This window comes from Ictidomys tridecemlineatus, chromosome X (genome assembly GCF_052094955.1).
Source record: "Ictidomys tridecemlineatus isolate mIctTri1 chromosome X, mIctTri1.hap1, whole genome shotgun sequence".
Taxonomy (NCBI): Eukaryota; Metazoa; Chordata; class Mammalia; order Rodentia; family Sciuridae; genus Ictidomys; species Ictidomys tridecemlineatus.
The window spans coordinates 69,601,660-69,628,415 of record NC_135493.1 but is presented as its reverse complement, the minus strand read 5'-3'; the positions used below and the strand labels follow the sequence as shown (position 1 = coordinate 69,628,415).

The window sequence follows — 26,756 nt, the reverse complement described above, 5'->3', positions numbered from 1 at the left end:
ATAAAGAAAAAGAAAAGCAGTGCAGAGGAGTAAAGAGTAATGAAGAAAGATAGAAACATAATTAGAATAATACCCACCTGAGGGATTGTAAGAAACAAATTAAGTCATCCATGAAAAATGCTTAGTAAAGTGCCTAGTATAGTATAGTTTCATTTTTAAAAATCTTAGAAGAGGGGCTGGGATTGTGTCTCAGCAGTAGAGCGCTCGCCTAGCATGGGCAGGGCCCGAGTTTGATCCTCAGCACCACATAAAAATAAAGGTATTGTGTTGTGTCCATCTACACCTAAAAAAATATTTTAAAAAAATCTTAGAAGATACGGCATCAAGTCTAATGAGGTGATAATTGGGGAAGCTGAGGTTCATAGAGATTTGATTTGTCCAAAGCCTCAGGATGAAATAAATGCAGAGCCCTGCCTGTCTCCAAGTTAACTGACTTCCTATCCAATTCTCTTTTGATCTACTGGGCTGCTGAGTCCACTGCAAGGCTGGAAGTCTTCCCCAGAGAAATTCTGTGCATGCTTCCCGGCACATTTACTTATCTTTAGATACAGGAGCTCCTAATAAGATGCGAGAGACAGCTCAAAAGATACACAGGGCTAGGCAGAAATTGACACCAGTTTAATGGGTTTCCACCTCCTCAGCAAGAAAAGCTGTAGAGGGGAGGGTCAGTGTGTGTGTGTGTGTGTGTGTGTGTGTGTGTGTGTGTGTGTGTGTGCGCGCGCGCGCGCGTGCTAGTAGTGGTGGTAGAATGTTGGTTGGAAAATACAAAAGGAAGTTTCTCTGAAATGCAGGTTTCCCTGAATGAAGACATAATGGAAAAGAAAGCCTAAAAGTTACAGTGAGGTGAACTGAAAGAAGTAGCTAAAAAACAAAGGACAGGAGCTGGGGTTGTGGCTCAGGGGCAGAGCGCTCACCTTGCACGTGTGAGACCCTGGATTCGATCCTCAGCACCACATAAAAATAAATAAGTGAAATAAAGGTATTGTGTCCAACTACAACTAAAAAATAAATATTAAGGGTTACTGGGTTCAGGAGGCAGAGAGGTTTGACAGAATTCCATGTGATAACTGAACCTGAAATTCTGGGGTCTCCTCTAACCACTTGCATACAAACCCAAATCATTTGTATGTAGCCATCTCTTGGAACTAGTATTTCTGTCCAATCCCATTTCCCTGAATAATACCTCCCTCCTTAACTAAGCCCTCTCATATACCTCCAATCAAATAGAAAACAAATCCTAGACATTACTTATAGTGCAGCATGAATTTGTTGGATGTATTTTTCATTTTCAAATCACTTAGGATTTCAAAGTTTAGTTGACTGCAAGCAGTGCCACACATAGAATTAGACTACTGATGAAATTTCAGTCACTCTGGGGCCTGTGAACAGGAGTGATTTTGGGAGCAATTGAACTTTGCTAAGGGACTTCACTCATTCTCTTGTAGGTCAGAGTCTCTACAAATTAGAAGTCAACAAATTAATTCAGTCTAATAGAGCATATCACTATCAAGTCCATGGTCTATTGCATTGAAAGCAATGTTTATCCTTCTCTTAGAAGAAGTGAATAATAAATATCTTGTGAAAAAACATGAGGATATTAATGAAAATGGATTCTCCTTTACCACCAGGGAGGTGGAATTATTGGAGAAAGTGATTGAAAGTGCTTTCCCATTATGAGATATGGGGCATTTCCTCTTATCACTGCATTATCCATGGGTTTGCCAATTATTTAAGCTTTGTTGTGTAGAAAGCCCTTTCACACACTAAGCTCTTGTAATCAGAAGCCCACAGGTGCCCCAACTCTAACACTGTCCATTTACATAGGCTGAGCGGGCAGGAGTTAACAGTACAATTGATGAAAATTGCATAGGTCAGCAAAGTTGATTTCTTCTCCCTGGGCCCACCAGAAAGGAAAACACCCCCATACTGGAATGAGCAGACTCACCATAAAGGTCACCCCCAACCTCTGAATCTTGTGGAGGGGACCCAAAATAAACACAGCCTGGGAGATCAAAGACCAGAGAGCCCCACTGGCTCCAGGGAAATTCAAGTCAATACCATAGCAGGGGGAGGAATTGCTTCACTCACCCTCGAATCTCCAAACTCAGGCAGGGGGAAGGGGGAATCCCACGTGACTTGGGCTGAAATAGGGAAGGAAGGGAAATGTGCGGTGGGACTAGGAGTTCAAGTCAGAGATATAGATAAGGAAGGGAAGTGAGCAGACACAGACACTGGCAGCCACCAGGAGTTCAAGTCTCCTTGGCAGTTGGAGGCTGGAAGAAAGGATAGAAGTCGCTCTGACTGTGATGGGGATCTTGCTGGGTCTGCTGCTCCTGGGCCACCTAACGGTGGTCACCTATGGTAAGGCAGCAAGTGGGGGCCTGGTGCCACCATGGGCCCAGGCAAACGACTGGGGGGTTGGTGTTGAATGCTTACTGAAGAAAGCCTATTCCTGCTGGGACAGGTGAGTGTTCTCAGCTAATGCTGCAAGTTTTCCAATTTTGGGCAAAGGAAGGGAGAGAGTAGAAACCTGGTAAAAAAAAAAGCCAGAAGCCAAGTTTTGGTACAATTTGATAAGGATTCCCTCTTGGAAAACATCTGCATGATTTTCTAATGCTTGTATATCCAGACACCCATCAAAAGACTCCCAATATGGCCCAAATCCCCCATATGCTCTCTTTCACCTGTAATTCATCAATTAGACCTAATTTAGGCTTTGCTTCTAGGCTTTGCTCCTTGTTTGCTATGCAGCCTCTGAAGAAGGAATGATGTCTAAGAAGTAGGCGAGACCTTTGAAGTAGGCTATATCACTATTCATTGTTGGAAACAAGTGCTCAGCATTGTCTGTTGACATACTTCTATTGCCTGGGAGTTTATTACTTCTCCAGACCATCTTGTCTATCCAGGAGCCACTCCAAATGTTACTTGTGTGGAACTAAATCTGCCTCCCTGTGGCTTCCCTCCAAAAGCCCCTTCTGGAAATCATATAAAACATGTATGCTTTCTTTTCCCTGTGAAATCTCTTTAAAGGACTTAAGAAATATACTATGTCCTCTTAACTCTTTTTTTATCCAATTAAACAGCCCTAGATTCTTCACCTAGTCTTTATAGGACTTGGTTTCTTACTAACTCTTAGGCTAACTAACTTCTCTGTAGACATGGCCCAGTTTGTCTGGACTTTTGCAAAAGAATCTGAACTATTCCATAGTGGCATTCTTTCTGTGGATCTTTCTCTGTGCTCCTTTATAACCTGTAAAGTGAGATGAATTTTCAGGAAATTAAGCCTGGGTAATAGCTAAGTAAGATTCAAGATAGGGTAAAGGGGTTCTTGTTTCATCTCCCTAGAGGGAGAGGCTAGATGTGTGTTAGTTTGATGTCATATGTGCAGTCAGAAACCCAGCTTTCTTTAACTAACTTAGATTAGGTTACCATGTCTTGGGACTCTGGGACTCATCAACCTCTAAAATCTAAAAGTTTTAAAAGACCCTGAATTAAGTCAGCTCTTAGGGAAAAGAATTTTCCCTAGGCCACAGATCATTAGTGATGAAGTTAGTGCTCCTGCTCCTGAGTTCTTTCTATAACTAAAATATTTTTATTGTGAAGTAAATTTTAGAGTATACCTCTCTGCCTCCTCTTAATTTGCTGGTTTGAGCTAAGATTTATTGAGGTAGGGTGGCAACATAGAGAAACGTTGTAGTATAAATGTGTGTGTGTAAATTCTTGGGAGAGGGAAGCAGAGAGAGAGAGAGAGAGAGAGAGAGAGAGAGAGAGAGAGAGAGTAACTATGTGAGCATTCCTATGTGTCTTGTTTTTTTCCTAGTCTGTAAACATCTCCAGCTCTGGCAGCAAGCCTTCCATATGTGTATAAGTTCTTACACTAGAGCTGTGGTTCAGGATACACCACATAGCCAATAAAGCACACACACCCCCTCCTTGGACCTCAGTGACCCTAGCCCATCTGTACAGTGAGAAGATTGACTTGGTTGGTCTCAAAAGGGGCTGCCAGCTGGATAGTTCTGTGGGATTGTGACTTCAATGCTATAAAACCTCTAGAGGCCTTAATTAACTTTCAGTCTCTTCCTCCAGGCTAAGACACATGTTGAAACAATCATAATAAAATGATGTTTTCACATTTTATAAACATTTTAAACACTTCATAAACACTTTAAACATTTTATAAACATCTGTTATCGAAGCTAATCCACTATCCAGAAGGTAGCTCAGGAGAGGGAGACAGGCCAGGCACAGGAGGTGTTGGGACACACAGGAATGGGAAATCTCACTGTCTGTGATGATGGGAGGAAGAGGATTCTGAAAGGGACCCAGAATGTGCCTGAGAAAGGGGCCTACAACCAACAAATCAAACCTTTCCTTTCTTCAGGATCATTGCACTCTGCTTTTCCAAGTCCAGTGTCCCTGCTTTCTTAAGATAAAATCTCCTTCAAAAAATGTGTCCAGCCCTGGTCTTTCTCCTGAAAGAAACAAACATTTAAAGGAAATACAATTTCCCTGAGAGAGGAGAACAGGCTCTGTGATTATGGGAAAGGTTTTTTAGAAAGCAGCTATAACGGGGGGGGGCATTTTTTTTTCAGGCAGTCAGAGGGATTCTATCTAGCAGTAGGATAACATCCTTGAAAGCATGTTAAGTAGATCCAGGTAAGGTATCATTGCTTTCAGTTGTGGTGGTGCTTTAATAAGTTAAGAAAGCAAGCAAGAAATGTATCATGTGAAAGCCTATATTCTAGGCCTCCAATCCCATCTGTGTCTTGCTATCTATGTGAAATTGCACCTCTCCCTCTCCTCTCCCTCTCCCTCTCCCTCTCCCTCTCCCCCTCCCTCCCTCCCTCCCTCCCTCCCTCCCTCCCTCTCTCTCTCTCTCTCTCTCTCTCTCTCTCTCTCTCTCTCTCTCTCTCTCTCTCCCCCTGTGCCCATAGGTACCCTTGAAGAAATGTGATTAAATGATTTCTAAAATTCCAGAAGTCTCCAAATTTCATCCTGCCTGATACCTCAATCCCTTTTGTACAAAGTAGCTCACCATTTGGTGGTTTTAAGGTATCCATAGGGGCAGAACATTTCACCAGGAGGTGGAACTTTCCTGAAATGGATTTTTCCTATTCAATATTCCAGGAATGTTAGAAGTATTGCTTAATTTGGCCAACATTTCACATTGGTTGCCAAGCCAGTCCTGTTATTGGAGGCACATGCTACTGTGTTCTGTCTGGCTGCCTTAAAACCCACAGATGGCCTCATACTGGTCCATAGCTCAGTGGAGCCTATTAGGCTGGGGAGAGTGGCTCCTTACCTTGTCATATGATAACTTCTCTTTCAGGACCCTCTTGAAGATGCCAGTGATCTAATCAAATGAATTTGTTTATGTAGGGGAAGACATTGTTGAGAACTGTTATGGGGCAAATAAAATCAAAGCAAATGTGATAAATTTCACTTGGGTCATAGGAGAAGACAGTATTCATCCAGCACCTACTAAACGTGAGCTATGCTAGGTGCTTTCACGTGTATGAGCTCATATAATTGTATCAATAACCTTCCATGTAATGTATGTTATGATATTCATTTTATTGATAATTGCCTAAAGTTCAGACAGATTTAGTCATTTATCCAAGGTCACACAGAGAAATGGTAAGACAGACCTTGTATCTAGATGTTGTCTACCTTATGCAGTCTTTCTGTCTTCCTGATCTCACTAGGTTCTCCTGCTAGGTGTTTTTCTAGGATCTCTGGGCACCATATAGATAGTTGGAAGGTGTAACTCAATGTTATTGTGGTTATCTTCACTCTGGACAAAAGGGAACATGGAGAATAGTAGAATGTCCTCTTTCTTGTGATGCTCTCCATATACTATCCACTCACTATGCTACTAATGAAAGCAGGAGGAAGTAAAGGACAGAAGAACATGGAGGAGAAGAAACAAGAAAAGAAGGAACAGAAGTTAGGTGGAGTAGTGAATGGAAGGAGGAAAGAAGGAGGGAGAGTGGAAGAAAAAGTTAAATACAGGGGGAAATAACTGTGCCATTTTGGAAAGTGTAATTACCAACTGTCCCTCACCCCCATTCTGGCATGGAGGATTCAAGCCTGACCTACTTTTGGAAGTTAATTTCAACATTGTAAGATTGGGACTGGGTGGCTGTGTTCTTGACAAACCAGAGTGGGCTAAGTGAGTATCTCTAACAAATTCTCAGTGAGAAATGCAAGCCAGACATTGCATCTCCCTTAAGGTCAGAGGGAATACATGTATATGCATAGACAAAGGCATTTTCAGAAGCTCCAGATATCCTCACAGAAGAATTCTGTACTGCTGCCCAGTAGGGAAGTGTGAGAATGCTTTTCAATGGGGAAAAAAAGAGAGAGAGAGGTTGGGGAGGGTTAAAGGAAGATTAATGGGTAAGAGTTCATTAAACCAAGAAGCTCAAATGTTTTTTGCATGTGGCTAAAAATATGTGTGGGAAAGTGTGTCCAAGGTGATCATAAGCTGTATCTTTATGCACATGGAAGCATGAACCATCAGTAGCACAGTGAAAGTCACCACTTGGTGAAAGTTCACCACCAGCTAGCACATGTATCTATTTAATTTCTGTTCCCATTACTGTCTTTTAGCACTTGAGCAGGGTAGAAAGAAACCTTAAAGAATAATTCTGTCTAAGACTCAAACAGAGCTTAGAACTTCCCCAGATAGCTTAATTCATCCATAGAAAGCTCTGATTTTAAAGTTCATTGCTAGGGCAAACTAAAATCTGTCCCTTTTGTATTTTTATCTGTAAGGGTCAGTTCTGCACCCTGCCATGTCTGAAACTCTCCAGGGAGTTAGTGGTGGATCTAGCAACATGGAATTAATGTTTGTTTATTCTTTTCTACTCAAGGCCTTTATCTTGGCCAAAATATTCTATTCTTCTAAGAGTCCCTGGTGGGGGCACAGGCCAAAGGCTTAACTTTAGTATTCCCATTGATAGAAACCCTGGTGCTTGACAGTAAATTTTAGAAGCTGGAAATCATACCCCCACCCTATCCAAAAGGTGTAATATTCTGTCTGCTTGACTAGAACCTGGGGATCCTGGGCTAAATAAAAGAATATTGTTTAATAATAGCTCACACTCAGAAACCACATGTCCTAGGAGAGATATAAAAGTATTGTTTAAATATCACCCATTTCTACTGGCCTCAAAATGTGAACTTATGGATGGAAAATTCTAATGGGAAGACAATGCCTATTTCAATGTCCCCATCCTTTTCCCTCTGGTTTCCCTCCTTAGTCCACTATGGAACATTACCCCTTTGTTCCTACCACCATTCCTAGCACAGTCAGTGCCAGGATTTTACTCAGACCCTTTTTCTCTCCAGACCAAGTATGGACAAATCTTTGCCCCTCAGGATGGAATTTTCCAATGAATCTTGATTATAACTAAGAGAAACCAAAAAGGAAATAAACAAAGGGGAAAAAAAGAGAATTCAGGAAAAAAAATCAGTCAGACTTACAAAGTACAGGTTTCAAACTTAACAATAACTGATGATTTTGTTAAACAGGAATGCACACCCAGGCCTGTTCCATATACTAATTCCACCCTCAGAATTCCCTGTAGCTTACTTTCTTACTTCTATCCAAAGAAGAACTCAGGGTTGAGACCCCAATCAGTGAGCCTTTCTTCTGAGGAAGCAAGGGGGCCTTTCCTTGCCAAGACCTGAAACCCCCACATTTCTCCAGGCACATATTTACACAAAATGAAATAGTCCAGACCCAACTGCTCATTTTTGCTCCAACATCACTTGGAAAATGTTACAAGAAAAAAATTGTTTTCATGGATATGCAGACTATCAGAGTTGGTAGAATCCATAGAGATCATTCTATCCAAACTCTCCACATTATAGATGAAGAAAATTAGTCCTTTATGGTGAGAGTTACTTACTCAGGGTCAGATACTAAGGGTCACTAGCAAAGCAGTGATATGAAAAGGACTTGAAACACTTAAAAGCTAACAACTATGTTAAGGATTTTCTTCTGAAGACTGATTCTGATTGATAAGGAAACTGGCAGCGAACAAAAGGGCACAGGAAACAAAAAAAAAGTGTGATAGAAGGAAACTTAAGGAATGTTTCTTAGAAACACCTTGAGGCTTACTACTGCCATCATAGTTCCCAGGTGGTTATATCATCTATGTTGTTTGTTTCCTTCCTCTGTTCCCTTTCTTCAGGCCATCCCATACTGGAAGGACCAGAGAGTGTGATAGGGCCATGGAAAGGGGATGTGAATATTCCCTGTACCTATGGTCCCCTGAAAGGCTACACTCAAGTCTTGGTGAAGTGGCTGGTACAACGTGGCTCCAACTCAGTCACCATCTTTCTACGTGACTCCTCTGGAGACCATATTCAGCAGGCCAAGTACCGGCGCCGCCTGAATGTGAGCTATGAGGTTCCAGGGGATGTGTCCCTCCAATTGAATACCCTAGAGATGGATGACCGAGGCCACTACATTTGTGAAGTCACCTGGAACACCCCTGATGGTACCCAAGTGGTACGAGACAAGATCATTGAGTTCCGTGTCCAGAAAAGTGAGTTTCTGTGTTACTGGGTGAGTAGGAAAGTATTGATCAGCAAAGATCCAATAAAGTATTATATTCACAGAAACCTCTGAGAAATTGAAAGACCTTGGTTTATCTGTGCATAGGTTCTATTAAGTTATATGTGCTGATGAGAGAAAAGTGACAGGCACAGGATCCTCAGGGTCATCAATTCCATGGTAGAATTTATGAAAATATTGGAAGGGCTCCTGACTTTCAAATCTCTACCTCTTCAAGTGTCCCAGAAATTATGGCATCCATAAGTTGGTTGCTTTCCTTAAGCAAATCTCCAAAATCCTATAAGATATATTCATTTTTGTGAATGAATAAAAAACTCATAAAAATGAATATATCTTATAGGATTTGAAGACTAGATAGATGCAAGCCCAGAAGTTTTTGAGAAAAGGAAGCAAGGGTCAGCCAATGTAAATTTTCCTGGCTTGACAGTTTTGTAAAAATCTGACCCTAGTAATCCAAAACTATAGATAATCCCAAAACTACTTGAGCTCAAAAATAAAAATAACATTATTTTCTTAAGTCAGTTGAATTTAAACTGCAGATAATTCTACAGATAATATATATTTAATCTTCCAAAGGAAAATATTTTTATCTTCATTTCTCTTTTTCCTTCTTCTTTTCTAAGCCAAGAGCCCCGGTTAGTTTCATTTGAAGTTATACCCATGTCCTTGTGACCAACAAGGATAATTTAGCCTTGTGTCCCCATATCCATAAGATTTCCTAGAGATTCCTTTCTTGTCTTCCCTTTGCAGTTCCTGTCTCCAAGCCTACGGTGACAACTGGCAGCGGTTACGGTTTCACGGTGCCTCAGGGAATGAGGATTAGCCTTCAATGCCAGGCTCGGGGTTCTCCCCCCATCAGTTATATTTGGTACAAGGAACAGACTAATAACCTGGAACCCATCCGAGTAGCAAACTTGAGTACCTTACTCTTCAAGCCTGCAGTGGTGGCTAACTCAGGCTCCTACTTTTGTACCGCTAAGGGCCGGGTAGGCTCTGAGCAGCGCAGTGACATTGTGAAGTTTGTGGTCAAAGGTGAGCAGCCCTCTCTCCTGGTGAGAATCTTAACAGACAACCTTGAACCAAAGATACCTCTGGATTGTTCCTTATGCCAGAGGACAGTTGGGGGAGTGGGGTTCTGGATAGGCAATGGCTGTACAATTACACACACACACACACACACACACACACACACACACACACACATTTGGTACTGGAAACATTAAAGCTAGAGATAATGCCTGTCATTTAAGAAAGGAAAACTGACATTTACCAGGTACATCATATTTGTCTAAGTTCAAGAACTCAATACACATTTTCTCAATGAATCTTCACAAGTGTCCCATGAGGCACCTATCGTTACTCTCATTACTGTCATTCTCTCTCTCTCTCTCTCTCTCTCTCTCTCTCTCTCTCTCTCTCTTTGGTGGTTCTAGGGATCAAACCCAGGGTCTCAAGCATGTTAGGCAAGCACTCCACCAAATAGCTATACCCCAACCCTGTTGATTAATTGACTACAGTACTGGGAATCCAGGGGTATTCACCACTAAGGTACATTCCCAGCCCTCATTACTCTTACTTTACATAAGAAGAAACTGAGAGCCAAAAAAAGGGAATCTACTTGCTCCTGAGCATATAGCAAGGAAGTGCAAAATCTGGATTTGTGCTCAGATTTCATGATCTTTCCACTACCTCTGATTGTTTCCCATGGTTGCATCTATATCAGATCCTCGGCACCCATTGGCTATATATATATTTTAGCTTTATATGGACACAATACCTTTATTTTATTTATTTATTGTTATGTGGTGCTGAGGATCAAACCAGGGCCATGGTAAGCAAGTGATCTACTTTTAAGCTACAACCTCAGCCCCTTTGGCTGTATTTTTGTTGTTGTTGTTGTTCTGTTTTTTTAATTGTGGTTTTGTTGGAATTCTTTATTGTTGTTTTGTTTGTCTTCCTTCCTTTCTTTCTTCCTTTTTTCCTTCCTTTTCAGTACTGGGGATTGAACCTAGGGGTACTTTGTCAATGAGCTACATTCCCAAGTCATTTTCATTTTATCTTGAGAGAGAGTCTTCCTGATTGCCAAGGCCACCTCAAACTTGCAATCCATCTGCCTCAAACTCCCAAGTTGCTAGAATTACAGACATGCATCATCATACCCCCTTACTTTATGTTTCTTTTTGCATTATGAGAGAAAGCCCAGATTTGTATGTATTTTCTTTTAATTTTACCTCTTCTTCCTAAAGCCAGATGCAAAGCCAAATGCAACCTCTGTTTGAGGTTTTTATGAAGATGGACTCTAGTTAATCAAGATTTGGCTATTCCTTATAGCACTGTCATATATAGATTATGCATATAAAGACTACAGACTTAACTGGGTGTTGTGCCCACACCTGTAATCCCAGTGACTCGGGAGTTTGAGGCAGGAGGATCATAAATTCAAGAAAGCCTCAGCAATTTAGCAAGATACTGTTTCAAGATAAAATAAAAATAGCTGGGATGTAGCTCTTTGACAAAGCACTCCTGGGTTCAATCCCCAGTAATGCAAAAAAAAAAAAAAAAAAAAAAACATTAAAAAAGACTACAGGCTGGAGTTAAATGAAGAGCTAAAAAAATACATGTTAAATGAATTTTTTTTTTGTTTGGCTTCCAACAAACCTTGAAAGGGGAAGACAACAAGGCTTTAATGCCCCAAAATGTGTTTGGAACTAGGGGTTTTCAGAAAATCACCCTCAAAGCCACTGAAAATTATTGAACTTTGAGGATAGCTCTGTATAAGGAGAATGAGTGAATTCTCCGTCACCCGTGAAGTTGTGAAACTGATGTTGTTTATTTTTAATATTTTTTTAGTTGTCAGTAGACTTTATTTATATGTGGTCCCGCGAATCAAACACAGTGCCTCACACATGCTAGGCAAGCACTCCACCACTGAGCCACAACCCCAGCCCACTGATGTTGTTTTGAGACTCCTGTGTTTTCCTTGAGGGATTTCCCCCAACCAAAGTTGAATTGTAGTGAGAATATCTGTGCTGATATAATTCTGGTCTGTTGGTTTTGTGGGGAATAAGGTTGGTCTCATTCTGAGAACAATCCTTAGATAGTGACTCAGTTCTCTGAAAAACAACAGTCTGGTCAAGGAAAGAGGGTAGGTAGGTTATGACCATAAAGTCTAGTTTTGTGAACTTCACAAAGAGACAAATTAAATATTCTTGGCTTGGGCTAGGACTGTGGCTCAGTGGCAGCACACTTGCCTTGCATGTGTGAGGCATTAGGTTCGATTCTCAGCACCATATACAAATAAATAAATTAAAGATATATCAATAACTAAGAGAAAAATATTTTTTAAAAAATTATTGCCCTTCTGTGGTCTGTTAGTTCCTAGACCATCTGGGCAAGAACTTGCTCACTGCCAACCACCCTGTTTATTCTTTATCACAGTCAAAGCTTTTCATTACAATGCTGTTAGGCAGTGCTTGCCATTGCCCCCTATTGACAGATAAGGAAATTGAGGGTCTGAGAAGTTCCTCTCAGCTTTCCACACTTCCCTGCCTTCTGAGCTAAGCTACTCTCACAGATCTCCCAACATTTCACACTTCCACCTCACTCTCTGTGTTAACCCACAGTTCTGGAATGGCCCTGTAGGTTCATGCCTTTGCTCTTAGACTGCTGAGCTCAGCTGATAAAACAAAGCACAGATATGCACTGACCATACTCGAGTTATATGCTGTGTAACATCCATTGCCTTCACCGATACTGTTTGTCAATTCATTTGCTGTCTTATTTCTTATAACATCAATTCTGAACATTTATACCTTATTTCAGTTCTCCAGTCCTGCTTCAAGAAAATGAGGCCACCTTATTCTTCTTGGAGAATATCTTCATCCTCTTCACTTGTGAATTCTATCACCTACCTCCTCCTCTCTGCCTTGACATTTCCCTACTCATTTTTTTTTGGATCAGAGATATGATTTGCCCTCCTCCATATTGTAGCTGTTGTAAACAGTACCACAATAAACATGGACATGCAAGTCTTTTTATGTTGATCACACTTCTTTTGGACATATACTCAGAAATGGGAAGACTGGATCATATGGTAGAGCCATTTTCAGTTTTTGAGGGACCTCCATACTGTTCTTAGTAATGGCTGTACTAGTTGACATTCCCACCAATAGTGTATGAAAGTTCCTTTTTCTCTACATTCTTGCAAACAATTTGATTTCTGATAATGGCCATTCTAACTGGGTGAGATAGAATCTCATTGTAGTTTTGATTAGCATTTTCTTTATTGTGAAGGTACTTGCATTTCTCATATATTTGTTGCCATTTGTATTTCTTTTTTTTAGGGGGTACCAGTGATTAATCTCAGGGGCACTCGACCACTGAGCCACATCCTTAGCCCTATTTTGTATTTTATTTTAAGACTGGGTCTCACTGAGTTGCTTGACACCTCACTTTTGCTGAGGCTGGCTTTGAACTCGTGATCCTGCCTCAGCCTCCCAAGTGGCTAGGATTACAGGAGTGCACCATGGCACCTGGCTTGTATTTCTTTTTGAGGAATGTTTGTTCAGATCATTTGCCTATTTTTAATTGGGTTATTTGGATTTTTGTTATTTTTTGACTTCTTAATATATTCTGGGTATTAACCCTGTATCAAATTAATACTTGGAAAATATTTTCTGTAGATTGTGTCTTCACTCTGTCAAATATTTTTCCTTTGTTATGCAGAAGCTTTTTAGTTTGATGTATTCCCATTTATCATTTTTTTTCTTTTGATTCCTGTGCTTTTGCGCTCCTATCCAGAAAATCATGGCTCACATGGATGTCTTGAAGTTTTTCCTGTAGGTTTGTTTCTAGTCATTTCAGAGTTTCAGGTCTTACATTTAGGTGTCCGACCCAATTTTTTAGTTGATTTTTGTACAGGGTGAGAGATGTGGGTCTGGTTTTAGACTTTCACAAATGGATATCCAGTTTTCCCAGCACCATTATTGAAGGGGCTGTCCTTTCTCCAGTTGGTTGTAGATGTATGGGTTTGGTACTGAGATGTCTATTATGTTCCATTGGACTGTGTTTCTATTTTTGTGCTGGTCCCATGCTTTTTTGATTACTGTAGTTTAGAGTATGAGTTAAAGTTAGACGTTGATTGCATATGTACCACATTTTCTTTGTCTTTTGTGCTTTCTTTGTCTTTGGCACCTTGCTTTTTCTGAGGCTGGCTTTGAACTTGTGATCCTGCCTCTGTCTCCCAGCCTATTTTGTATTTTATTTAGAGACAGGGTCTCACTGAGTTGCTTAACACCTCACTTTTGCTGAGGCTGGCTTTGAACTCAACAATCCTCCTGTCTCAGCCTCTGGAATCCCTGGGATTATGGGTGTACACTAACTCTTCTATTTTTATGTTGATATTTATGTTTTGTATGTCATACATGAGGCTATTGCCTAATCTCAGTTTATGAAGATTTTTGCCTATGTTCTCTTATAAGTTTTTTATACTTTTAGCTCTCATGTAGACCTTTGATCCACTTTGAGTTAATTTTGGTGTATAGAGTGAGGTAGAGGCCCACTTTCTTTCTTTTAAATGTTCCTGTCCACTTGTCCCACACCTGTAAGCTAAAGAGACCATATTTTCCCATTAATGGTCTTTGTAGCCTTGTTGAAAATCATTGAATAATGATACAGGAATTTATTTTCAGACTCTGTTGTCTAAATTTCTTTCTAAGTATTGTACTATTTGTTTATACATTTGAATGGACAAAGAAAATGTGATATGGATACACAATATAATAATTTTCAACCATGAAAAGCATGAAATCCTGTCATATGCAACATGTGTGAATCTGAAGTTTTGTATTATTTTCATTCTAGTGTACTAGAATAGATTTCTTACTGTAAATTATGGATTGCTCATTGTTCATGTATAGAAATACAACTGATTATTGCACATTGATCTTTTATTCTGCAAATGCACTAAATTTATTTATTGTCTTTAATCATGGTTTTGTGGATTTTAAAGCATTTTATATGTATTCTTATCTGAGAACACAGATAGTTTATTTCTTCCTTCCCACTCTAGAAAACATTTTTTTCTCTAGGGATCAAACCCAGGGTCTCAAGCATTTTAGGCAAGTGCTCTACCATTGAGATGGCCCTAAATAACTTTTTTTAAAATTGTATAATGTCCCTGGTTGTGTCTCCAATTCACAATTGTGAATAAACATGGCATGAATGGACACACTTGTCATGTTCTTAAACTTATAGGAAAATCATTCAGTTTATTTATTTTCTTTCTTTTTTCTTTTTGATACTGTGATTGAACCCAGGGGCATGTAACACACCACTGAGCCACGTCCCCAACCCTTTTTATTTTGATTTTGAGACAGAGTCTCACTAAGGTGTTTAGGGCCTTGCTAAGTTACTGAGACTGGCTTTGAACTATCAATCCTCAGTATCCTGAGTGACTGGGATTATAGGAATGTGCCATGGCATCCAGCTGAAAAGGTAATTAAAAAATTATTTTGTGCCTGTGGGCGGCAGGGGAGTAGAAGTTCAGTGTATTAGACAAAGGGGAATAAAGGGAAGGGAGCAGGAATAGGAATAGGAAAGACAGTAGCATGAATTGGACATAGCTTTCCTATGTTCATATATGAATACACCACAAGTGAAATTGCACATAATGTACAAGAACAGAAATGGGATCCTAATAGAATAAGTTATATTCCATGTATGTATAATACATTAAAATACACTCTACTGCCAAGTATATCTGAAAAGAACAAATAAAAATAAAAGGGAAAAATGAAAAGCAAGAGGAAAACAATTGTGATTGGGACTGGGCTGGGGATGTAGGTAGCTCAGTGACAGAGCACTTCCCTAGCATGTGTGAGGCACTGGGTTCAATCCTTAGCACCGCATAAAAAACAAAACAAAGAAAGATATGCTGTTCATCTACAATTATAAAAAATTTAAAAATTGTGCTGGGGACTGAACTATACCACTGACTTATATCCTTATCACCATTAATTATGTGGCTTTTTGTAGATAACCTGTATCATAACAAGGAATTTCCCTTTATTCCTAATTTATCTCAAATGCTTTTTTTCTGTGTCTATTAAAATTATTGTGCCCATTGTCCCCTTTATTCTAGTAATACTCAGTTTTGTATATTGAGACAAGCTTGCAAGCATAAAATAAATCCTACATGGTCATGGTGTATAATACCTTTAATATACTACTGGATTTGATCTGCTACTACTTTTGAGGATTTCTATACATATATTTGAATATTTGGGTCCTAGTTTTTTTTCTTTTGTTATATTTGTTTTTGTGTAAGAGTAACATCTACCTCATATAATGAGTTGAGACTATTACCTCACTAATTTTAAAAAAATGAAAAGTCAAGAAATTGTATTCATTTTAAAAACATTTGGTAGGATTCACTAATGAAGCCACTTATGCCTGATATTTTCTTTGTGGGTAGTTTTTGATTAGCAATCCAACATCTTCACTTGTTAGTTGTGTCATTTGAGGTTTTCTTCCTTCTTCAGAAATTACTTTCCCTTATTCATTTCTAATTTACCACCATGATGGTTGGAGAACGTGCTTCTTCTTATTTCATATTTACTGAGATGTCTTTTACATTGTAATGTACCAGTCCACTCTGGATAATGTTCCATGTGTACTTAAGAATAATGTGTATTCTGCTATTACAGTATGGAATATTCTGTATACTTCTGTTAGGTCTAAATTGTTAATACTGTTGTTCAAGTTTTAACTTCCTTGCTGATCTTCTGCTATTTGTTCTATCCATAATTGAAAGTGGGGCATTGAATACTCAAACTATTATTGTTGAATTACCTTTTTCTTCCTTCAATAGAGACAGGTTTTGCCTCATGAATTTTGAGGCTCTGTTAATAGAAGCATATGTTTACAATTGAATTATCTTTTTAAAAAATTTCAGTTGTAGATGGACACAATACCTTTATTTTATTTATTTGTTTATTTGTTTATTTTTTGTGTGGTGTTGAGAATTGGACCTAGTGCCTCACACATGCAAAGTGAGTGCTCTACCACTGAGCCATAACCACAGGTCTATGCAGTATCTTTTATATCAGATAAAAACATATTTACAATCCATATTTACCTAGGTACTGGTTCTTTTGTATGTCTTTGGGTTGGTTTAATTTACTATCTAATGTCCTTATATTTAAGTTTGAAGAATGCCATTAATATTCCTTATCAGCCAGATCTCCAGCAATAAACTCTCAGTTTTTGTTTATCTAAGAAATGTCTTAATTTCTGCTTCATTTTTGTTTCATATTTTATTTTTGTTTTGTTTTCTTTGAGTTGGGGATCTCACTACGTTGCCCAGGTTGACCGTAAGCTCACGGGCTGAAGCAAAATTCCTGCCACAGCCTCTAGAATATTTGGGACTACAAGTGTGTACCACTGTGTCCAGCTTTCTACTTAATTTTTAAAGAGTAATTTTACTGAACATAGAATTTTTGTTTCAGCACTTTGAATATATAATTCCTCTGTCTTCTGGCCTCCACTGTTTGTGATGAGAAATGAGCCATTAATCTTATTTGTAATCCCCTATTGTTTTGATCTTACTGCTCTCAATAGTCTCTCTTTGACTTTTTATTATGATGTCCCTAGGTGATATGTTTTTTATGAATCTTATTTGAAGTTCATTGAGCTTATTGGATTTATTGATTATTCTTTTTCATCAAATTGAAGTACGTCTGACATTTCTTCAAATATTATCTCTGCCCTTATTCCCTTCCCTTTCTAGGACTCCCATTGCATATATGTTGATATACTAGATGGTGTCCCACATGTCTCTGAGGTGTTGTTTATTTTTAAATTCATTTTCCTATCTTTGCTACTAACTGGATAATTTAAATTTCCATATATTAAAGTTTCCTGATGCTTTATTCTGCTTGCTAAATTGGCTCTATTGAATTTTTCTCCCTTATAGTGAAGTTTTTCTTTTAATTATTGTGCTTTTCAACTCCAGAATTTCTATTGGTTCCTCTATAACATTAGTCCGTTTATTGATCTTCTGCATTAAGTTTGAATTATTATCATTCTTTCTTTTAGTTATTTAGATTTCCTTCAACTTTAGACATATTTAAATTGTTTTGTCACCTGGGTGCATTGTCACATGCTCATATTCCCAGAAACTTCAGAGACTGAGGCAGGAGGGTAATAAATTCAAGGCCGTGGCCTTGGCTACTTAGCAAGACCCTCAGCAACTTAGTATAGACCTTGTTTCAAAATAAGAATAAAAAGGACTGGGAATGTAGTTCAGTGCTAAGGCACCACTGGGTTCAATACCTAGTACCAAAAAAAAATTTGTTTTATCTAATAATTTCAGTATCTGTGCTTCTTTAGGGATATTTCTATTGATTGATTTCTCTTCACATATTTATGTGATACATTTTCCAGTTTCTTTATGTCTCATACTTTTTGTGGTTGAGAACTAGATTTTAGAATAATAAATCATGGCAACATTAGAATCCAATTCTCTTTTTCCCTAGAGCTTGTTAGTGACAGTGCTTGTTGTGATATTATTTTGTTTTGTTTGTTTAGTGACTTTCTTGAATTAAACTCTGTATTGTTTGCCACCAATGGCCACCGAAATATATAATTAGTTAGCTTAACTTTCAGCTAATGATTAGCTATAAATTTTCTTAAGTGTGTGAAACCAATAAATCTCCTAATCTTTACCAAATAACTCTGATGCCTATGAAGCTATATCTTCAACACTCAGCCAGTTTACAACAGTGCCATAATCTTTACTTTTTGTTTATATAAAGCCTCAAAGCTAGCCAGAGGCGGGAGTTCATGGCCTATTTCCTGAGGGGACACACAGCCTTATCAATCTGTACAGTATTCCAGACTCCTAGGAATGTGTCAAAGCTTTTCAAACTCTCTATGGATATCTAACTCTTTAGCTTTTCCTTTTAAGATTCTTAGTTAGTCTCTTGTTTCCCAAAACTGTTACCATTGCCTCAGACTTCTTCATAACACATATTTTCCCATTCTTGGGAGACGCTTTTAGCTTTGGGTGATCAATAAAATACACTTTTTGAGTCTGGTCTTTCAGGGAACCACCAGAGAGGTCAAATGATGATGAGTGTTGTGAATGAACTCTGTCTTACTCACTGAGGCACCTGGAATGAGTTTTTTTGTTTGTTTGTTTGGGTACTGGGGATATTGAACCCAGGGATGCTTAACCACTGAGCAACATTCCCAGCCTTTTTTTATATTTTATTTTGAGACAGGGTCTTGCTTAGTTACTTAGGGCCTCGCTTTGAACTTGCAATCCTCCTGCCTCAGCCTCCTGAGCCGCTGGGATTACAGGCATACACCACCATGCCCAGCTAAAGTTTTATTTTCTGTTTTGTTTTTGTTTTGGTGGTGCTGGGTATTGAACCCAGGACCTTCAGCATGGTAGATGAGCATTCTACTACTGAGCCAAATCTCCAGTCGCAATGAGTTTTAGTTTCTGACTACCTCCAAGCTGGGAAAGGGGTGATGGGACCACAGTAAGTGAAAATGCCACAAAACTTACCACTCTTACCAAAATGGTCATGTTTTTCTTTCTTAGATGCTTTCTGAGTTACTACAAATTTGGATAATTTCAAAATTTCAGGAAAAAAATGATATGTCAAAAATTTCCAATTATCTTATTGTTTTGATGAAGAGGTGAATTTTAGAAGATAATTTGTCTACCATTTTCACTGATATCATCCAATACCACCTTTGTGAGATTTCCAAAATTCCTCTCAAGAGGACAAATCACAAAATTTCAGTTAAAAATTAACAAAAGATAGAATATATTTTCTTTTTTAAAATTTATTTATTTATTTCTAACTACATGACAACAGTGGAATGCATTACAATCTTTATTACATATATATAGCCCAATTTTTGTATCTCTGTCTATAAAGTAAAAGATAGAATATATTTTCTTATCCAAGTTTACAGACCCTCTGAACTTTACTCCCAGACTCCTTCAAGGTCTATGAACTTCGATTTAAGAACCCTGCCTTAGACTGATATGTGAAGGATAAACACAACACAGGACTTATCAGGATCATGAGGGAAGTATTAAGAGGTTCAAGTATAGACCCAACTGGCCTTGATTACTTCCTAATTTTCCTAGGGCATTCAGCTATTTACTTAAAGGGTATCAGGCCCTTGATTGAGTTCCCTTTTCCTTTCAGACTCCTCCACGCCACTCAAAGACCAAGACTGAGGCACCTACAACCATTCAAATTCCCTTGGAAGGTAAGTTTTAGTGGAGTTCTATGGGAGTAGGAGAGTTCCAAAATGGTATCTTGGAAATCAAGACAGAAACCCCAATGCCATTGAATGAGGAACAAGAGGCCATTAGGTTATTCAATGAGAGCATAATAGAAAACGATTGGAACCAAAAGAAAGGTAACAAGGAGTTAAGGATGGTGAAGAAGTAGAATCATGAATGTATAATCTTTTTTGTGAAGACTTCTGAAGCAAAAGAGAATACTGTGATTTGTGTTTTGCTCCTAGTTTGACTTACTCTGTGTATATTACATCCCCTATATGTACCTTCTTTCAACTGACCACCCCTAATAGTAAGAAACAAAGATGCCTTACCAATAGTACTAGTGGTACTAGTGGTTCATGGCCAGCCACTCTTGAAAACCTAGTAAAAATTCCCCTAGACTAACCTCAACATTTTCAGAGGTCTCTTACCTCACAGCTACTGGCTGCAAGAGAGGCCCCCTGACCCTGATTCCCTATTGTTATAGAGACATCTATAGTGAACCCATCCCGGAACTGGACCACTGAAGTGAGTGACTATTTGGGGGACACAATTGCTGGGCCAGGTAAGAACAACGTCAAGACTTCTATCCTTCCTTCTTGATGCTAAGCTTTGTTTCCAAGACTTTCTACTATATAACTGTCCTGTGGCATTTAACTCTACAAATCATTAAATATCCTGTAGATGAGTAGGGTAGTTTTCATAGAGTGGAAGAGATATGTGCAAGGATGAGCAAAGTCAAACTGAGGTGAAAGGGGGAGTGACAAATGTATTCTTAGCTAGTTTCTTATTTCCATAGCAATAAACTTCCCAAACACTCTGAACAAATATAGGAATAGGGCCACAACCTTAAGCAGCCTTCCTAGGGAAATGGGCATTGGGTCAGGTAAGGATAATAGCAGTACCCCATACCCTATTATTTGCACTATCAACCAGACCTTTCCCCGGCAGCTTGCAGCTAATTTTTTCGTCTAAAGTCTCAAGGATTCCCAGGCCAGGGTCTCAGAGATTGAAATCCCAAAGAGAAGATTTTTTTTGCACCTTTAACTGATAGTCAGCTTGTATTCACTTATATGACTGAGCTTACTTTTAAAATAATGAATTGCTTTCACACCACTTGATAATTAGCAGCTTCCCTTAAACCATGAGTTCCCCATTCTAACTTGGACTACCATATCCCACCATCTTGAACTCTCTAGACCACCTCATGATGCTGCAACAAAATTGTCAATTCCTGGTATACCAAGGGACCTCTAAGACTCCTGATCTATATCAGATAGCTGTTTTAATTAGTTGGTGTGAAATAGTTTGATGACACTCACTCCTAGTCTTATCCTTTAGCTCTGTATCATTGAAGATAGACTTCTGAATGTCTTTTCTACATCACCCTGTTTGCAGAGCTCCCTAACTGCCTCTGAGCATAAACATAGTTGATTTGTGTGCTACCTTTGTATTGCTAATTTTGGCTCAAAGGTTTCCATACTTGGATGGTTCTTCCACGAAAACATCAATTGGAAGAAGGGAAATTAGAATATGCCTCTTGGTTTGGGATGATAAAAAGTTAACTCTGGGAGAAGTACAAGTTCTCAGATATTGGATCCATACTCTACATCATCTATCAAGGATTTTATTGCTTGATTCTCATCAAGGAGGTGTATTTCTTTGATCTGCACCAGCTTATAGCTTGGGCACTCTCACTCCTAACCAGAACCTTGGAAAACCACATATAACAGATTTCTAGGACAGAATATCATGGAATCTAGGAAAAAGAAAGCCAGCAACAGCAACAAATCTCAAAGGAAGGAATTCCTTTCCATACCCCTTTCTATCTCTTGATCTAGTCCCTAGATTAAGAATATTATAGCCAAAAGTGCATTAGACATCATCCAAATGTTTCACTTAACTTATGGGGAAACTAAGGTCTAGTGACAGTCAAGGATTTGACAAGGTCACTGTTTTCATTTTTTATTGCTGCTGTAAAATGTATCTGAAACCTAGTATCTTAAAACAATATAAATGTATTATCTTACAATTCTAGAGATAAGAAGTCTGGCACTGTTATTAGTGAGTTATAATCAAGGACTCAGTAGGATTGCATTTCTTCTGAAAACTTTGGGAAATAATTTATTTCCTTATCCATTCCACTTTATGGAAGCTGCCCACATGGCTCATTTCTCCCTTTCTCCATTTTCAAAACTATCAGTGTAGCATCCTCAACTCTTCCTCTGACTCTGACATCTTATGTTTCCTCCCTCCACTTTTAAATGATCCTTATGATTACATTGAGCCCACCCAGAGAATCAAGGATAATGTCCCCTTCTTAACACCAGCTATTTATCAACCTTAATTCTTTCTGTAACCTTAATTCCTCTTTGAAATGTAAACTAATATACCCACAGATTCTGGGAGTTCAGATATAAACATCTTCAGAGAACCATTATTCTACCTCACCACTGCAAGTATGTAACAGAACCAGAACTAGAAGCTTAGTACAGTGGATTCTTTCAGCATACTGGAGATGTACCCCAGGTGGCACAGGGGATATATGTTTTGAGATAGAAGGAAGAAGAGAATTTAGAAAAGAGTATTATAAGGGAAAGACCATTTCTGACTAGAAGTAACTAATCAGAATCTCGTTAAGGTAGCATTTTGATGAGGCTAGGAAGTCCAGGTACTAATTTTTGTTTCCTTCTAAGAGAAGATAAACACTTCTTTCCTTGGTCCCATGGTAAGTATGGGGGTCTGGCTCAAATGCCCAGGCTAATCAGCCATCAATCAGTGGGTCTGCAAGAATTTGTTTATACCTGGTGTATAAGGCCTTTCCCAAATCTTTCTCATGGCACTGGAGTTTTGTCTCCTTGACTAGCTAAGAAAGTAAAGAGAAGAAGGAAAGTGGAAAAGAAAAAAAATCCTGGTTTAATCTAGGCTCATCCTTACAGTTTTTTTAACCTTATTTTTCAACCTTATATCACTTGATCTTGTCTTGCATCCTAGGAAGGGGTCTTCCTATCTTTGCCATCATCCTCATCATCTCCTTGTGCTGTGTGGTGGTTATCACCATGGTTTATATCATGCTTTGCCGGAAGACATCCCAACAAGGTGAGTGACTTGATTTTTGGGTGGCTTTAACTTATTCTTTCTTTCTGGTAATATATTTAAGCTCTGTATCAGACACTGTGTCGGGCACTTCAGTGAACCCCCCAACCTACTGTTGGAGTGAGGGTAGAGGTGCAGATAGACATATGTTCATGCAAACAATAACATAAGTATTATGGAAATGAATGCAGAAATATTTGGCATCTCCTTGTAATATGTCACCTCATAAGGATGCAAAGGAATTTCCCTCAAGTTGCTTATAATTTATATAGAAAATTCAAAGTTGAAACATTAAACTTACCAATAACAAAACATAGAAATGAAAATTATGGACTCAAAACCTGGAAAAGACAATAATGATCTTGAGAAGAGGAGAGTCATTTAGGGCTCGAGTAATTAGCTAGGTCTTTCAGATAGCAAAACTTGGACCAGTCCTTGGAGAATGCAAACAGCATGTAAGGAGTTCAAATGTAAAACTCAAAAAGACAACTGAGTGTGAGGTCATCAATAAAGAGAATTGGAGCAATAGGGAAACAAGGAAAAATAAAAGTTCAAAGTCTAATTAAAGAAGACTTTGAATGCCAGTCTAAATGATTCGGACTTTCTTTACTAAATGCTTTTTAGAAGTACTAAAAGTCGCCTAAGTTTTTGAGCAGAGAAGTGGCATGAGAAAGTACAGTTGTCAGAGCCATTTCACGACAATGGGCCAGCTGAGAAGGACAAAGAGAATTACAATATTTATTTATAAGAAAAACCTAGGTAGAACTTAATGCCTGCTGTATTATGGACCTGACCCAATATTCATTAGCATTAGTTTCTCTCTTTCTCTGCATTATCCTGTACTTACAAAGAGCCTGCTTTCTATCCTGCATCTCTTTAAACAAAAAGAAGGGAGTCCTGAATATCTCATTCTCTGGATCTCAAGTATACTGGTCTTGGCCAGTAAGCATGGCTGTGACCCATGAGGATAAACATGGGAGTGGAGATACCTCAAATCCCAAGAGCCACAACCCAAAGAGCACTAAAAGGAAAGTATTCATCATAGTCTTGATGAGGCTGGGCATAAATAGTAACCACATTAGCCTGTTTCCTTCTCAAAATGTTGCATGGCTCTTCAGTGCTAAGGGGATAGAAGTCAAAATGTAAAATTATATTCAAGACCCTCTGTGATATGCCTCTAGCCTGTATTTTCAACATACCTATCCTCATGACCAGGTACTGAAGTCAAACAAATAGGCCGTATTCTTCACACCTTTATGCTTTTTCCCCTTCTTTGTTTGCCTTCCCAGAATGCCTGTTTTCTACCTCTCTATAAGGGAGACATCTTCAATGTATCAATTCAATTTAAAATATAGTTACTGACACCTACTGTGTGCCAGATTCCAGGAGTATAAAATAAAAAAAGACACAACCCCTATGGTGCTGAGTGCCCATGCCAACGGGGGAAGTAGAACATGGAAATGTTAAGGCTTTACCGAAAGGCAGAAGGCACTAGTCTTACCCTGTTTGTTTACTTATTTGTTGTTTTTAATGCATGCATTCCCAGTTGTTCCCCTGAAAATTGTAAGCACGTAGAGGGTAGTATCAAGAGATATCAAGAGATATCCATCTTTGTACCAAGCTAAGCCTTTGAGCCTGTATAGGGAAATTTCCCTCCACAGACACTAGGGGGCAATGGTTACCTATTCTAGGGCCTTTCTAGGGTATGGGATGGGGGTGAGTGCACTTGGGAGTGGCTTGGGTCATAGTCCCTGACATCAAACTAATCCAGCCCCTTCTTCCTGGGCTGTGGCCCAGAAGTCAAGTTTCCCACAAGGACTCAGATTCTTGGGTGGAGAGCCTGTCGAGTTCCAGTGATCTTCCCCCACCCACACCAAGCAACAACTCCAGTCAGAGATGCCAAATAGAACAGTGATCAAGCATGCTTCCCCTTCCTTTATCTGACAAATCTGCATCCTTGTGCTTCAATGTATCTCCCCAATACCTCCCACTGTTGGAAATCTGAAACATAGAAATCCCCCTCTGTTCCTTTCCTTCATTTTTTGACTGGTATCCAGAGTCCATGCTTGACTCTTGTTCCTTGTCCATAGAAATTTCTGACCTGATTCCTCCTTCTTTTCTAGAGCATGTCTATGAAGTGAGCAGGTAAGATAGCATCTCCTTTTCCATCCTATAACCTCTTCCCTGTCCTCAGTTCTGTTGGTCATTGACAGGCAATATGGAGGAAGGTGGGATGTGTGGCAAAGATAGAGCTACTCTTAACACCAATGTCCTTCAGTGACAGGACACAGGTTTATATCCTCTCTGAGGCACCTTCTGAGGTTCTGCCCTAGATCACTGAAAGCACAAGATGATTTAGACCTACCAGCCTTCTGCCCCTAGAATTCTTAGGTGGCAAGAGCCTCAGAGTCAGTTGGTAAGAACTTAGGCAGATGGGTGAGAAACCAGGGTGTAAGCTCCAAGTCACTTCTCATGGAAGGTGGACTCTTGGACTTTAGGATGCCTTCCAGTGAGGCCAGTGACTCTGGAGAAACCATGAGAGTGGGCATCTACACCAGTGGCTGTTCCAGTGATGAGCCAGCTCCCCGGGCTCTGGACAACAACTACTCTGACGATCCCTGCCTGGGCCAGGAGTACCAGATCATCGCCCAGATCAATGGTGACTATGCCCGCCTGCTGCACACAGTTCCCTTGGATTATGAGATTCTGGGCAATGAGGTTAAGAGTGTCTGCTAACAATCCCCTACTAGGTCAAATTCTGTTGACATAATTAACTATTCAGTATTCAGTCTCTGCCTTCTGCATGCCCCCCTTCTCTGCTACCTCTCTTCCTGGATAGTCCAAAGTGTCTTTCCTGCCAATGTTGCGGCTCCTGAGAGTGACTGGTTTGCCTAAGAATTAGCCATATGCATCTCAAGAACGCTAGCTGTTGAGTTTGGCCCTGAGCCCTTCTAGTATCTCTTCCTGGGTTTTCTATTGCTCTTCTCCAAACACCAGTGAAACACCAGCACTAGGACTTGGTCATCATGTCTCCAGATACCACCAGAAGACCAAAGGAGGCCCAACACTGACAGTCGGAGAAGGAGTTGCATCCAGGATCACTGCCCGTTCTCCAGGGATAGACAGCTTTTAATTGAGATTGTCATGTCACAGGCTGGGGTTCAATTCTGCCCTTGCCCTGTGAGTCTAGTGCTTTGGTATTTCTTTGGTGCTCAATAAATATAATCATGATAGCAACCTCAGTTGTGTTGTTCTCTCAAGGTACGGTACTAACTAACAAGAGTGATCAAAATGGTTGGGGCCTGGCCTCTGTGATTACAGGTTACAACTTTGTATTTTTGATCTTCCCTTCCATCATGCCACTCCTATTTTACTCCACAGATAGCCCCAGCTGGGGCACAGTGAATCTTTGGTTAAACAGGACTCTACTGGTTTCCATTCCCATTCTTGTCATCCTGTCAGCTCTACCTGAATGACTTTTCCTGGGTCAACTGAAATTTTAACAAAGAAAGAGCTCTACTTCTTCCTCAGGGAATTATGGATGGAGAGATAAAAGGATTACCTTCTTTCCAAAGTATGTTTATATCATCCCTAAGGATTTCTACTTCTTTAAATCCTAAAATTTGGGGGTATTTATATTTTTCATGGGTCATTTTCTCTAGCTCCTGGCCCCTTCTTATAATGTGGAGTGGAGGTAAAAGCATTGAAGTCTTTCTCAAGCAGGAATGGGACTAAGTGTGTGTGTGTGTGTGTGTGTGTGTGTGT

General features: G+C 39.4%; 1 protein-coding gene across 1 annotated transcript; it reads left to right on the top strand.

Moving 5' to 3' along the window:
- Positions 1 to 2,207: 2,207 nt before the first annotated feature.
- On the top strand, positions 2,208 to 26,228 carry Vsig4 (V-set and immunoglobulin domain containing 4). The gene is made up of 8 exons (XM_078034641.1): positions 2,208 to 2,361; positions 8,202 to 8,558; positions 9,338 to 9,639; positions 19,837 to 19,879; positions 20,383 to 20,460; positions 22,890 to 22,994; positions 25,115 to 25,136; positions 25,490 to 26,228. Exons 1-8 carry the CDS (start codon positions 2,307 to 2,309, stop codon positions 25,725 to 25,727), a joined length of 1,200 nt encoding a protein of 399 aa, XP_077890767.1. The 5' UTR covers positions 2,208 to 2,306; the 3' UTR covers positions 25,728 to 26,228.
- The last annotated feature ends 528 nt before the right edge of the window (positions 26,229 to 26,756 follow it).